The sequence below is a fragment of the Elaeis guineensis genome, chromosome 8 (assembly GCF_000442705.2).
Source record: "Elaeis guineensis isolate ETL-2024a chromosome 8, EG11, whole genome shotgun sequence".
Taxonomy (NCBI): domain Eukaryota; kingdom Viridiplantae; phylum Streptophyta; class Magnoliopsida; order Arecales; family Arecaceae; genus Elaeis; species Elaeis guineensis.
Window position 1 is genome coordinate 25244818 of NC_026000.2, and position 13980 is coordinate 25258797.

Below are 13980 nucleotides of genomic sequence, written 5' to 3' on the forward strand. Positions count from 1 at the left end.
TGATAATGTCCACCGTCATGATCACGTGCGCATCGAACAGAAAGCACGCCCGTCGTCAAAGCCATTTAAGGATGCCCACGCGGCGCCGTACGGCTGATAGAAGATGATTGACATGATCACCTGTCCTCTCATCATCCATATTGCTCCTTCTGTAAATAGAGATAAACGGGGATCCATCTGAGTATGCAACACTGGCTCCATGATGAAACTCTACTTCTCTTTCCATTAAATTTCATTCCTAACTTGAGCATCGGAGGATTCGCGTTGAAGGATTCTTGTCGGGGGACTTGCCTTGCAGGTCACACTTCCCTCGGCGGTCTAGCATTTCACCAAGATCCGATCGTTTCGGCATCGTGCGAAAATCATCGCCAGCACACGCCTCCAGCTCTCGCTCTCGCCGTTCACCATTTTTGCTGTATCCTCTCGCTAGTGGACGAGTCTTCTTTCTGATTTCCTATCGCACAGTTACTAGGCGCATCTACTTGTCTCTAGACCAACTATCCCATCAGACCGCAACAAGTTCAAAGTGTCATGATTTGCTGGGTTACATACCATGAACTCTTAGCTGTTATTCTTTGGATAAAATGAGGATATCATTAGCTATTGACTTGCTCGGTACCCATTTTTATTCCAATGGCAAGTTCAGGATGCTAAAAAACGTTATTATTTTTGTGTTGTTGGCAGGTCGTAGTAGGCGCTTGTATGGCCGATGCCTTGTGAATTTTGTTGCACGCATGGAGTGCCACAACAAATGCCAACATCTTTGAAGACTGTAGATGTAAGCTACTTGAGGGGATAATGAGAACTCATGCATGAGTATAAGACGGGTGGGTGGAGGGGCACAACATCCGTTTTGCGTTGGGTGGGACCCATCCTGAGTTGGCGCTGGAGGCAGGAGACGTGTGCAGAAGGCATGCATTTAAGGATGGGGTTATCATTTGCTTTGATACGTCATCATTGTCATGGCATGTATGTTTTGACTACGTTTTGAATGTGTCCACGACTCTACAGAGAGAAAGGAGTGTTCTCTCTCCAAAGTCTCAGCTTTTTCTTTGGAATTTTTATGGGAGGTGGGGATTGGTGATGGCATAAATTCTGTATGACATTAACTTTCTCTGCAGAACGGCATTTTGGGGGAAGGGTTCATCACTCCTTTTTTATCAATGGCTCCCTCCCTTACCCTCTCTCTTTCAAAGAAGAGCCCCTTTGTCTTTGTTGATTTGTCTTCTGCTCCCCTCTGAGAAATGCCTTGTGCCTTCTCAAATCCCCAGCTAAACTCCCACTTGTGCCACTATTCGGGCGCTCCATAAAGTCACGACAGAGAAGAAGAGAAGGGCCGAGGCAGAAAAGCCTAGATGGTCAACCACCAACTTTGCTAGGAGGCTCAAAGGGGAGTCAGTATAAAATCTCTTAGGCTTCTCTTAAATGCTTCTGCTTTACCTGACCATATTAACCTTTTGGCTTCCTTTAAAAAGTTCACCATCATGTTGGTAAACATCCATTCCATATGCCTTTATCTTTGGGACTTCACCCCCAATAAAGACTTTGATCTAGTTAACTATATGATGGTACCCATGACACCTATATTTTGTCTCAACAAGCAGCAAGACACTATCTTTTCCACCAGGGGAAAGGTATTATCTTATGGATGTCTTTATAATTCAATGATCAGAATTTTGATCCTATTAAAGATTTCCAGGTCATACTTGCCAACATAGAATATATTTTGTAGGAAAGTCTTTCTAAGCGATAAATATTCCATGAATGGTGATCTGATACTAATCATGGAAATAGCACAAGAATATCTCAACAGATCTGCAGTTTATTAGAAGGAAAATAAGAAAAAAGAGAACTAATCCACCATAGCAATGTATGAAAATGTTGGATATGGTTCCAAAAAAATATCTATAGGGGGGTCCCCTCTGCAGACAAATTGTAAAAATTAGGCCAAATAGGTCGATTTTTTATCTCAAGAAAAACAATGCTTCTTTCTTCAACATCCAAACAATTTGGAAGTAACTTTCAAAATTTTTTTAATAGCTAATAAAAATCATTATAATAGAAAAGGACGGAGGAGTTCATATTAGCCATGCAGGTGCCACAGAGGGGACATAGGATTGCCACTATATCAAACACTAGGAATACAATATGCCCAGCTATGGCCAGATAAAGAAAAGAGGATAAAATAAACAGTGCTAAGAGATAGCTAGAAGGAAGAAGAAAATTCTATTTTCTGTAAATGGATTGCAATTGAAATCCAGGTCTCTCTTTCAATTCTAACTCTGTCTCAGTTTCATCAGCAAGTGTCCTTCCTCCAAATCTTAAACCTGAAACACAACAGTATGTAACTTTTAAACTTTCTTAACTCAGTCCAAGCAATGTTAAGTATGCAATATGTTCTTCTGAAAGTATTTCTTTTTTAACACTAATTTCTGTTAATGGGACCGTGAGCCGGATAAAGTTTTTTCAACAAAAACTTGATGTTTTTTCAAGAAAAACTTGATGCCAACAACACACTTGCAGCAGGCAGACAATGCATGACATGCACACACATGCATCAAAATGCCAAAGCCATAACAAATTTGTCTTCACTCTGACGGAAACAAGAATTTAGAAGCATTATTAACAGTAGAATCCCCATCTCTTGAAAAAAGTAAACATTTTTTTTTTCGAAAAGAAGTTCTCAAAAGTTCTCGATGTTTCATCAAATTAAAGTGACAGAGAAATATCCATTGCACTAACAAGCTACTCTATATATGGAGCACACTATCTATTTGGAATACAGCAGAAAGAACCAACAATTAACTTAGGGTGCGTTTGGTTAGCCATTAAAAAAATATTTTTTTATTTTTTAATTTTTAAAAAATAAAAATTAAAAAGCAATATTTGGTAACACAAAGTAAAAAGTAAAATTTAAAAAATTAAAATAATTACTTTATAGGCAAAGCAAAAAATTTTTATTTGCCAAAATTTATTTATTTATTTATTTTTTTTACTTCCACACATCTAAAATGCCAAATCAAAAAGCAAAGAGCCCGAATCCTTCTCTCTTGTCGAGCTCTTCACCTCCCCATCCCCTTTTTCTTCTCTTTTTGAACCCTTCTTCCTCGTCGAGCTCTTCACTTGCAATCTCCAATATTGCTTGTTGCTTTGTAGCAACATAGTTATCAAACATATTTTTTTATTTTTTTTATTTTTACTCAATAGCAAAAATAAAAAAAAATAAAAAATATTTTTAAAAATCAAAAAGTGTGACCAAATGCACCCTTAATGTAATACATATTTTATAATCACTAAAACTAGTCGACCATTTTTCGGTCTTTAATCCCAAAATGTTCTCTACTTCAAAAGAATAACCCACCTTAAATTCCTGCATTCAACACAATTATGCTATCTGACCCTATACTGTGAATGCCATTATCCTGGTCAAGTAGCACAATAATTTACTCCTGTTCAAGTGCTTCAAGCAATAGCTTTATGATTCAAATTCTTTTGTTTCACTAGAACAAATTAGGATTCTTCAAATTCTTGGCTAAAGTTTCATGATAGTTTCTCGACTAAAATAGTTTAATATTTTCAAGATGCTCAACATTTTATGTGCTCTATGTCACAGTAGGAATGTGGAAACAGAACTAAGAAGAACATGGAGAAAGATACAAAAATGTCCGGCAAACTTGTGGAGAATAAGAGAATAGAAGATTATTAGCAGCTAGAGAAGGAGTTTGAACCAGAGAATTCTCCATCTTTAAGGGCACTGGTATCAGCTAACAAGATCATCCAAACGGCCTTCATCCCTAAAGCTTAACCATGCAGAAGATAACTGGCACACATACTAAGTTTAAAGAGTTAATAGACAAATACTACTATTTAGTCCAAACTATTTGATGCAAATTAATTCCAATGCACCTACAATGATTATTCAACCAGACTTAATTTATGTAAGGTTTAATATAATTATGTAGAACCCTGCATCACCATTAAGAAACTAATTCTCCCAGAGTAATTGACATATATACTTAATTGAAACCCACCACCTGTTAGTAGAGCCAAAGTAGCACTGTTACAAACTTGCGATATCTACTAAAAATCCGGATCTGTTTCTTAGCAGGTTCTAAACTTGCATTATTTTTATTTTTATTTTTTATCATCTCATCACTATAAACAATGCCCTAAGCCCCTACCCAACTTCATATTTACCCTAAGCCCCTACCCAACTTCATATTTACCCAGAACATTATATATATATATATATATATATATATATATATATATATATATATATATATATATATATCATTAAATTGATTACTTCGACTGTTCCTACATGTGTAGCTCATCTCACGCTATTACTTTTGACTACCAATATAGAACAACTATCCTTTTGAATCAGCCAAACAGAAAAACCAAAAAAAAAAAAAGCATACTGTTGTCATACAATGAAAGCACTCAGAAAAGCATAATAGTAACATAAATACCTGCAAGGATGCCTACGACGGTCCGACGCTCGGCCGTTCATCCCCTCCAGCTGCACTTGGCTTCATGAACTGCCCACCCAACGGCCCGATGCTCACAGCCGACGCATTCATAGCTGCCACAAGCCCTGCATCATATGCTCCATTCGCACCCAATCTAGCCACCAGCTCTCCTTCATGGTTCCTCATCATCGCATGGTGGTGAGGGTGCGGCTCCCGGGCAGCAGTAGCCGCTACCGGGAAGAACTGCTCCCTCCCTAACACGATCGATCCCACCCCGATCGGATGATTAGCGTTGACATACCCGTGCCCGCCTGCGGTCGCCAACCCACTGCTGAAATTAGCAGCGGAGGGGCCGCCGGCGGCAGCGGCGGCGGATTGGTACTTGGAGAGCTCGGCCCTGGCGCAGGAGAGGTCCATCTGGAGCTGGCGGAGCCGGTGCTGGAGGATGGATATGACGCCGACGCAACCGTAGACGGGGTCGCGGAGGCGCATGTCGGCCTCGTAGGCAAGAGAGTTGACGGCGTCCTCCCGCTGGTAGGGGTGGAGCTCGTTGAGCAGCTTGGTGACATTGCTGGCGCCGAAGACGCGGTGTACGTGCACGAATTTCTGCGGCTGGTCCGGCGGGAAGTAGGGGGCGAAGACGCAGTCGGGCTGGCACTTGCGGCGGAGGAACTTGCACGCCGCGCATGGCGAGCTTGTTGAAGTGGACAAAGCCGCCGCCGCTGAGGAGGAGGCAGGGACCGGCGCCGACGACGATGCCATCACTATTGTTCTCCCTTCCTTCCCCTTCTCTGAGGATAAAAATATAAGTATATTATACGGTAGATTTGGAGAGAAGGAAAAGAGAATGAGCATCAAGAAATTTTGTTTTTTTTTTTTTTTTCTCCTTTTAGATATTTCATTATATAATGTATATATAGAGACACAATAGGACCCTTTTTTTTCCTATAAATATGGAAAGAAGAGAGGAGATACGTGATCATTAGCGCATCCCTTCATCTCTCTTACTTTCTATATACTCACTTTATTTCTATTTTATATTATGAAAATAGAATAAAAGGAAAGAGATCACGGTAGTGGAATTTGTTCCATGATCCAACGGTAACGAGAACGAAAAAAAATTCCAAAAAAAATCGGTTCCAGATCTTATGAACTGTAAGGTACAAGAAAGAAAGAATAAATGGAGAACAAAAATAAAGGTGCTCTTCTTCTCTTTTCTTCTTCTCATCGTCGGCACAGCCTTTTTTCCTTCCCTACTGTGTTTTATTTTATTTTCTTAATTTTCGAGAAAATAAAAAAGGTTGCGCGGAAGAACTAGAGGTCCAAGGGACGCCTTATTCCGCCACAGGTAATTTGTTAATAATTAACAACATCTATCTAAAAGTATGTAGACAAAAATATCTACCATGCTGTCTTCTAAGTTCTAACCTATCACTTTCTTGGATCGATGGAAAGAAAGAAAGAAGAGAGAAAGGGCTGTTATCGGATCCAATGAAGACGGCGATGACGCCGGCGCCGTTAGAACGAAACACGTACCTTTTTATTCTCCTGCTGGTTTTTTTATTTTTTTTTAATTTTTGCGGGGTCCCGCCTCCGCTCTCCGCTGCGCCTCCTTTTCGCCTCTCTTTTTTATCTCCGATTTACGAGCGAGCGGAGAAGTGAGCAAGGGCTGGGCTAGATTGGATTACCAAACGAGCCAAAACCAAAGGCAAAGGCAGCGGAAGGGATGGGAGCTGGGAGTGGGACGGGAGAGAGAGATAAAAGCGGGGGCAGAAAAAGAGAGATAACCGGGGGACCGAAGCACCGAAAGATGGTGGGGGAAGATGAGGCGGCGAAAAATAAGAGGGGGAGAGAGAGAGAGTTCCCGGCAGCCAATTTATAAACGGGCGATCTAAGAAGGTGGGGGGTTGTGGTGAAGTGGTGGGGGGGAGGGTTCACCCTTTCTTTTCTTTTCTTTTTTTTTCTTTTTTTTAATCTGGGACTGTGGAGTTAATAAGACGGGAATAGATTTGGAGGGGTAGAGGGAGGGGTGTCCCACATAAGAGGCAATTGTCTGCACCCTATTAGGTATCCGACCGGAACCTAAGAAAATATATTTTACCTGACTCAACCCTATTATCCGATCCGGCTGTAATGGGATCGATTTTATCTGACCCGTTTAGATTCGGTACAGAATATGCACGGATCTTGAATTCAAAATTCACAGCAATTCGGGATAGATGCAGACAATGATAAAATCTGACTGGAATATTTTTAACTCTTTACTAATCTCCTCCCCATTCTTTGCTCCATCACTCGGCTCATCCATCTTATCATCCTATAATCTCTTCTATTTCCAATTCTAACCATAGCTGCAATGCCGCACCTACTCTCCTTATTAATCTATGATGCTTAGTTGTTCATTTTTTGGTTGATTATTTTTTTAGTTGATTTTTTAAAAATATTTTTTTTATTTATTATATTTCTATTATTATGAAAAATTTGAACTTTTATGTTTTGTATCTTTAACTCTTATTTTATTTAATATTATCTGAAATACTAAAATTTACTTTTATATTTTTTATTTATTTGATTTATATGAAAAAAATTATTTTTATCTCTACTAAATTTGATCCATCCAACCCACAATGTCTTGCCCTATTAGCCCTGCAGCACCTCAAGGAATGTGATGAGCATGGGTATATGGTTTCTAATTGCAAAGTGGGTTCAATTGATGCCAACTTGACCCATTGCCATCCTAGTCTTAGATTCAATAGTAGGGTGGTATCACATAAGCATGTCTTGATTTGATGCTTTTCCCCTTTATAACCCACTCATGGCTAATTAACTTCAGTTGTAACATACTTAGGTGTGATTTGACCATTTCACCCTTCCCCCATGGTTTGGTTGAACATAGCTATCTTTTTTTCCTTTCCCTTCTTTTTCTTCATGGATTAAATTAGATTAGCTAGGATCAAAAGATGAGGATGTATATAATCATAATGAAATTATAAATAAAGCAATTTGAATTAAGTAACATATACAACTTGGACTAATGTTATAGAAGCATTGTGAAAGATACTTAGAACAACAACAAAGATTAGACTCCATTTTGCACTACTTTTGGAGGGCAAAAAAATGCTTCTTGAAGGGCCAAAAGCTTACTTAGATGATTTTTTGATATCTTGTAGAGGTGGCAATCGGGTCAGATCGAGTGTAAATGGGCTGGGTCAGATATGCATTGAGTCAAAAAAAGCTAAATCCGAACCCAACATATTTATTTAAACAAGTAAGATTTTAAAATTTGAATCCAACCTATTTTATAAATAGATTCCCAACCCGATCTGTTTATGATCCATTTATAATCTATTAAAAAAAATAAAATCCAACCTGTTTATGACCCATTTAAAAGAAAAATAAAAAAACATACTTAGGTGTGATTTGACCATTTCACCCTTCCCCCATTGTTTGGTTGAACATAGCTATCTTTTTTCCTTTCCCTTCTTTTTCTTCATGGATTAAATTAGATTAGCTAGGATCAAAAGATGAGGATGTATATAATCAAAAGATGTAATTAAGTATTAGAATTTGTCTTAATCATAATGAAATTGTAAATAAAGCAATTTGAATTAAGTAACATATACAACTTGGACTAATGTTATAGAAGCATTGTAAAAGATACTTAGCACAACAACAAAGATTAGACTCCATTTTGCACTACTTTTGGAGGGCAAAAAAATGCTTCTTGGAGGGCCAAAAGCTTACTTAGATGATTTTTTGATATCTTGTAGGGGTGGCAATCGGATCGGGTCGAGTGTAAATGGGCTGGGTCAGATATGCATTGAGTCAAAAAAAGCTAAATCCGAACCCAACCTATTTATTTAAACAAGTTAGATTTTAAAATTCGAACCCAACCTATTTTATAAATAGATTTCCAACCCGACCTGTTTATGATCCATTTATAACCTATTAAAAAAAATAAAATCCAACCCATTTATGACCCATTTAAAAGAAAAATAAAAAAACCTGCCCTCCGAGAGGGCTCTGTCCTATCGGATCTTCATCTGACCATCTCTTCGGCCTCAGCCCTCACCACGCTCTCGATTGCCTCAGTTCCATCCAACCGGCTGTCCTCGCCATGCTCTTACCTCCAACTTCATTCGATCAGAAGCCCTCACTGCACTCTCACCTCCAGCTCTGCCCGTGGCCTGATTGGAATCCTAGATACATCTGCAAAGCCCCCAATGCTATTGGACAAGCTTACCTGACTTTTGGTTCAGTGACAAGCCCCTCAACATTGCCTAAACCCTCACCCTAGATACCTCCCTTCCAGCATCGCTGGTGGCAGCCGGCCCTAACCTCACTGCCCTCCTCTCCAACGAACTTCTCCTTCGCATCCTCGGTACCCTCCTAAACCCCCTCCAAAGCCCCACCTCCTTCGTTTGTAAGTGATGGCTCCGTCTTCTCGATTACCTTCGTCGCTTCCTCACCCTCCTTGATTGGTCCTTCCTCCACCACCGCCTCCCCCTCGAGTTCCTCGATCTCACTGAGGTCGACATCGTTCCCGCCTCCTTCACCTCCCCTTCCTCTGCCGCTACTGCTGGTGTCCTCCTCACGTATGGTGTGGAGTCCATGCCCCACATGAAGCCCCCATCGACGATCCCTTGGAGGGGATGAGAAAACTTGTGATGGCCCGGCCCGATAACGAATCCCAGCCCACCAAAGCCCAAACAAAAAAAAAAGAAACAGGAGAGAAGACTCCCGAAGGGAGTCTTCTTCCTCCTCTCACCGGCTCCCAATCGGAGTCGGAAACGAGCTCCCTCCGACCCTATTTAAGGAGGAGAACCCTCCTCTCTCCCTTCCACCAGAGAACCTGAGGTCCCTCGATGGTAATCACCAGAAAATCTCTCTTTCTCCCGATTTTTCTTGTTTCCTTGTTCTCGGATTGAAGGTTTTTGCCGGTGATTTAGTGGCCCAAAAACACCACAAAGAGCAAGGTAATGAATCAAAGACTCCTCTCTTCAATTCTTTTTGATTATAAATCAGGATTTCTACCGATTTATTGCTAGTTTTTTTGAGAAAAATTTCGAGATTTTGAAACCCCTGTTTTGGCCGTCTGTGTGTGTGTATTTTCCGACGCCGCCCATCGCCGGCGAACACCCGAACATGGAGCCGCGGTTGGGCCACCCTGGGTTGAACCCCCACTCGCCATTCTAGTGAGACCTCCATGAGATTGGGATGGAGAAGAATGGGGAGACCACAGTCCCCTGTTCTGTTTCAACGAAAGAAGAAGAAGAAGGAAAAGAAAAAGAAAAAGAAAAGAAAAAGAAGGAAAAGAAAAGAAAAAGAAAAGAAAAAGAAAAGAAAAAGAAAAGAAAAAGAAAAGAAAAAGGAAAAAAAAAAGAAGAAAAAAATAATATAATATAATAATAAATAGGATTTTCTCTCCTCTCTCTTTCGTGAAGAAAAAGAAAAAAAAAGAAAGAAAGAAAAGAAGAAAGAAAAGAAAAATTATTAAATTAATTAATAAATAATGATATAAATAATAAAATATGAGAAAGAGAGTTTCTCTCTCTTCCCTCTCTCTCTCTCTTCAGCTTGAACTAGTATTTTTTCTCTCTCTAGAATTGGACTTTCTCTCTCTACTTTCTCTCTCTAGAATCCTCCCTCTAGATTATTTCTCTCTCCTAAGATTTTTTAAAATTTTTAGAAGAATGACGATGAATTTAAATGATCATAGTGATGAATTTTTGATCTGCAATCGCCGGACGGTACACCGACATCCACTTTGATCAGATTAGGTATTTTTAAGATTTTATTTTTTCATGATTTTATTGAATTATCTATATAATAATTTCAGCATGATTTGATCTGATCGATTGGATCTGTTGAATCATATTGTCTGAAGAATTCAAGATGAGTTTTCTCTCTCTAGAATTTTCTCTCTCTAGAATTTTTTCTCTCTAAAATATTCTCTCTCTTGATTGATTCTCTCTCTAAAAAGGTTAGTGAATGAAGAAATTTTTTTTAATAGTCTTGATCTGATTCTAATGAAGAACCCTGATCCATGATTGTCAGACAGCATACTGGCACCCACCTTAATCAGACCATGAATCTTTAGATTTGATCATCCATGATTTCGATCTAGCCATGACTTGATTTGATCATGTTGATTTCACCAATCGAGATATTGGATCCATCGTAATGTTGGATTGTGTCACCTGATCAATTCTAATTGTACCTCATGAATTCTCTCTCCTTTGATTTTCTCTCTCCACTTGATTTTATAAAATCGATGAAGAAACCTCGATCCTATCACTTCGAATCTGATTTGATTTGATAGTCAAACCTTGGATCGTTTAGGTCCTAATTAGATTTTGATTAGATGAAATTAGATGATCGAATCCAGTCTAAACTGTTGAAATATGATATTCGTATTCTTTCTAATTATTGAAATTGATTCTGTATAGGATTATGGATGTTTGACCATGGGATATCGCAATATGATCTACGAACAGAATTTGTGAAAGAAAATTTATAGAATTATGTGGATTTATTGGAATACGTTCGAGGTAAGTAATGTTTCATTTTTTTTAGATTTATCGGCAAATTATAATGTATTTTTCTGACATGATTTGTGAAACGATGCATGAATTAAATGAATGATATTTTATTATGAAAATATCTTTTTTGAAATGTTATGATGAAGTATGATTGAACATATTGATTCCATAATGCATTATATTGATTGATTTCGATACTACATAATTATATGTTTTATTATCGAAATTAGAATATGAAATATGATTTATGAAGAATTATGATATAAGAAACATTATGAATTGACAACTTGACTATGTAAAGGATCCTGTCAATGGGGGCATATACGTTGGCAATTGATTTGTCCTGAGGGCTTACGTCACCAGAGAGACCAGCGACAAACCGCCAGAGAGACCAGCGGTTCTGAAGGACTTTGTTGTCAGATGATTCGCAGCTCACCGCAAGAAGATACACGGTGTTATGACCTTGCCACAGGAAAAATGTGGTCATAGCTCATGGTTGATGAAAAAAATTTAAGAACGAAAGAAATTGAAATCTGGAAAGAAACTTGAATTTTTGAAAAAAAAATAAATTTGGCATGAATTATATTGCATAATTGAAATTGATTTCGAATTGATGAACTTTATATGCTTATTTTCTATAAATGATTATTTACTTAAATGCCTGATGAAATCTGTTGAGAAGTGATCATTGCTTACTGGGCTGTCTAGCTCATTACCTCTTATTTTACAGTTTTTACAGATGTTGAGGAATTAAGATGATACAAGATATGAATGGAAGAGTGATCAGAAGTATAATCTCTATATTTTTAATTTAGGTTGAAAGTCTTATTGAATTTGATATAAGGGCTATGAATCATTGTTGAATTTATTGAGATATTAAAGAAGAATTTAGATCATTATGTTTTGGATTTAATTTATTGACTAATTATTCCACTGTTGTTTTAGAATAGCATGATAAGATGCCTTGCATGCTTATGGAAAGAGTTTTCTATGAGTATGCGGCGGTTGCCATGACCCTCGATTCACAATCTCGGATCGGAGGCGTGACAATTAAAATGGTATCAGAGCATAAGTGGATGAATTATGAAACGTAGAATCAGATATAGAATGGGTATAAGTGGATAGATACTAGGGACATCATAATGTAGATCTTTGATGATTGTAATGGGAGAAATATTTATAAATTTTGATTAAATATTGAGATTATGTATGAAAGGATCGCAAGAGATTATGACATATGAAGTTTGAAATATGATGGATAATCTATAGATTATGATATGATTAGTTAGATCTTGATCGAAAATAATCACAAAAAGATTGACATAAAATTTTATTGTGCATTATGGTTATTAATTTGATCATTAGTTATTCAAGTGAATCGTAAGTTCAAATTCGATGTGAGAATAATACTATGATATTACTTCTAGTTGAGAAGTTGACTATTATTGGCAAGATAAAGATTTGATAATAAAATATTATTCTAGAATGGACTAAGAAAAATCTTTTATGATGCTTGATTGAAATATTTATCGAAATTGAATTTGGTATGTGGATTATATATAAAGTGGCATAATAGGATGAATGTATATTTGAGGATATTGCAAAGAAACTTATTTCTTATTGATGAAATCGATTATGAGGTTGTAGAATATTCATCGTACTGGAGTCTTAGATCATCATCCTTAGATCTAGATAATGGATCTTATTATGTCTCTTGGAGAGTACATGATGTGTATGAAATTTCAATTTAAAGATTTCGTATCTAAGTTGATCAAGAGATTTTTAATATTATTGTTGAAGTTGTTAATAAAAAATTGATATCTTTAGATTAAGATAAAAGATCTGATTTATATTTATTTCAGATTAAGAGATTCATGTGAATTTACAATTTAAAAATTTTAGATTTAAGAATTGATATGGAGTTCCTTTGCTTTTGTTAATGAGGTCCCTAATTGAATCTACTATTAAATGGAGATTTGATTTTTTGAAGCTTGTATGATTGTTATGAAAGGATATTTGATAGATATTGAAAATCCTGATGATAGAAATTTTAGAAAAAAAAATAAATATTAATAATTTGAAATTTTTATATATTCTGATTATGTCCAAATTTGGTGGAGCATCGAAGGATTTTTTTTCATTGATTTGATTTATAAGGATTTTTGGTTTGAAAATTATCGAATTGAATTGATATAAGAATTAAGATTTGAATTCATATTGATTATAGTAAATCTATATGATGGTTTAAATATGATATTGGACTCAAGAGTTAATCAAGATTATTGTACACCAGTAAAAGTATGAATGAGAATCGAAAGTTAATCTTTGACTTCAATTGAAATTTAAAATTTTAGATCTTTTCTATTGATAAGATAAAGAAATAATTTGATCAAACTTTTTTTTTGGTGAACCTAAGAATTTTGATTGTTAGATCAGAGTGCGCAGCGGAAGCATGGTAATCTGGATTACTTTGAGTAAATCAGGAATGTTGATTCTTTGAGTTAAAAAATTATGATAGATGATATGGTTTGATACAAAAAATTTATTGATATTAGAAAGAATAATATTTTAAAATTTTGAATTATTTTAGATATCCTAATGTGATTTTTAAAAGTAGAGCTTCCACCTACTATGCTACAAAAATATTTAGCATCTTAATTCTAGGATGAGTGGACCCTTGATTTTTGATTTTTGATTTAGAATATTTAGAGATAAATTTTTTCTATCTTAAAATTAAATTTTATAATTCTCTATTTATTAGGAAGAATTTGAGATCATTTATCGAATGATGATTTTGATCTTAGATTATTATACTCAAATATTTATCTCCAGGGTATAATAAAATTAGAAGTTAGAACTCTTTCGATCATTATTATTTCTCTGACTGAATAGAAAAGATTGAGGTTATCTATTGATATTAACGATTATTCTATAAAAGATGGATTAGAGTTATTTATAATTTA

The 13980-nt window shown here is 36.6% G+C and overlaps 1 protein-coding gene across 1 annotated transcript; it reads right to left on the minus strand.

Moving 5' to 3' along the window:
- Positions 1 to 2049: 2049 nt before the first annotated feature.
- On the minus strand, positions 2050 to 5256 carry LOC140859762 (protein ASYMMETRIC LEAVES 2-like). The gene is made up of 2 exons (XM_073262275.1): positions 4476 to 5256; positions 2050 to 2327 (listed from the first exon to the last, which is right to left on the minus strand). The coding sequence occupies exon 1, from the start codon at positions 5235 to 5237 to the stop codon at positions 4488 to 4490; it is 750 nt and encodes a 249-aa protein (XP_073118376.1). The 5' UTR covers positions 5238 to 5256; the 3' UTR covers positions 2050 to 2327; positions 4476 to 4487.
- Between the last annotated feature and the right edge of the window lie 8724 nt (positions 5257 to 13980).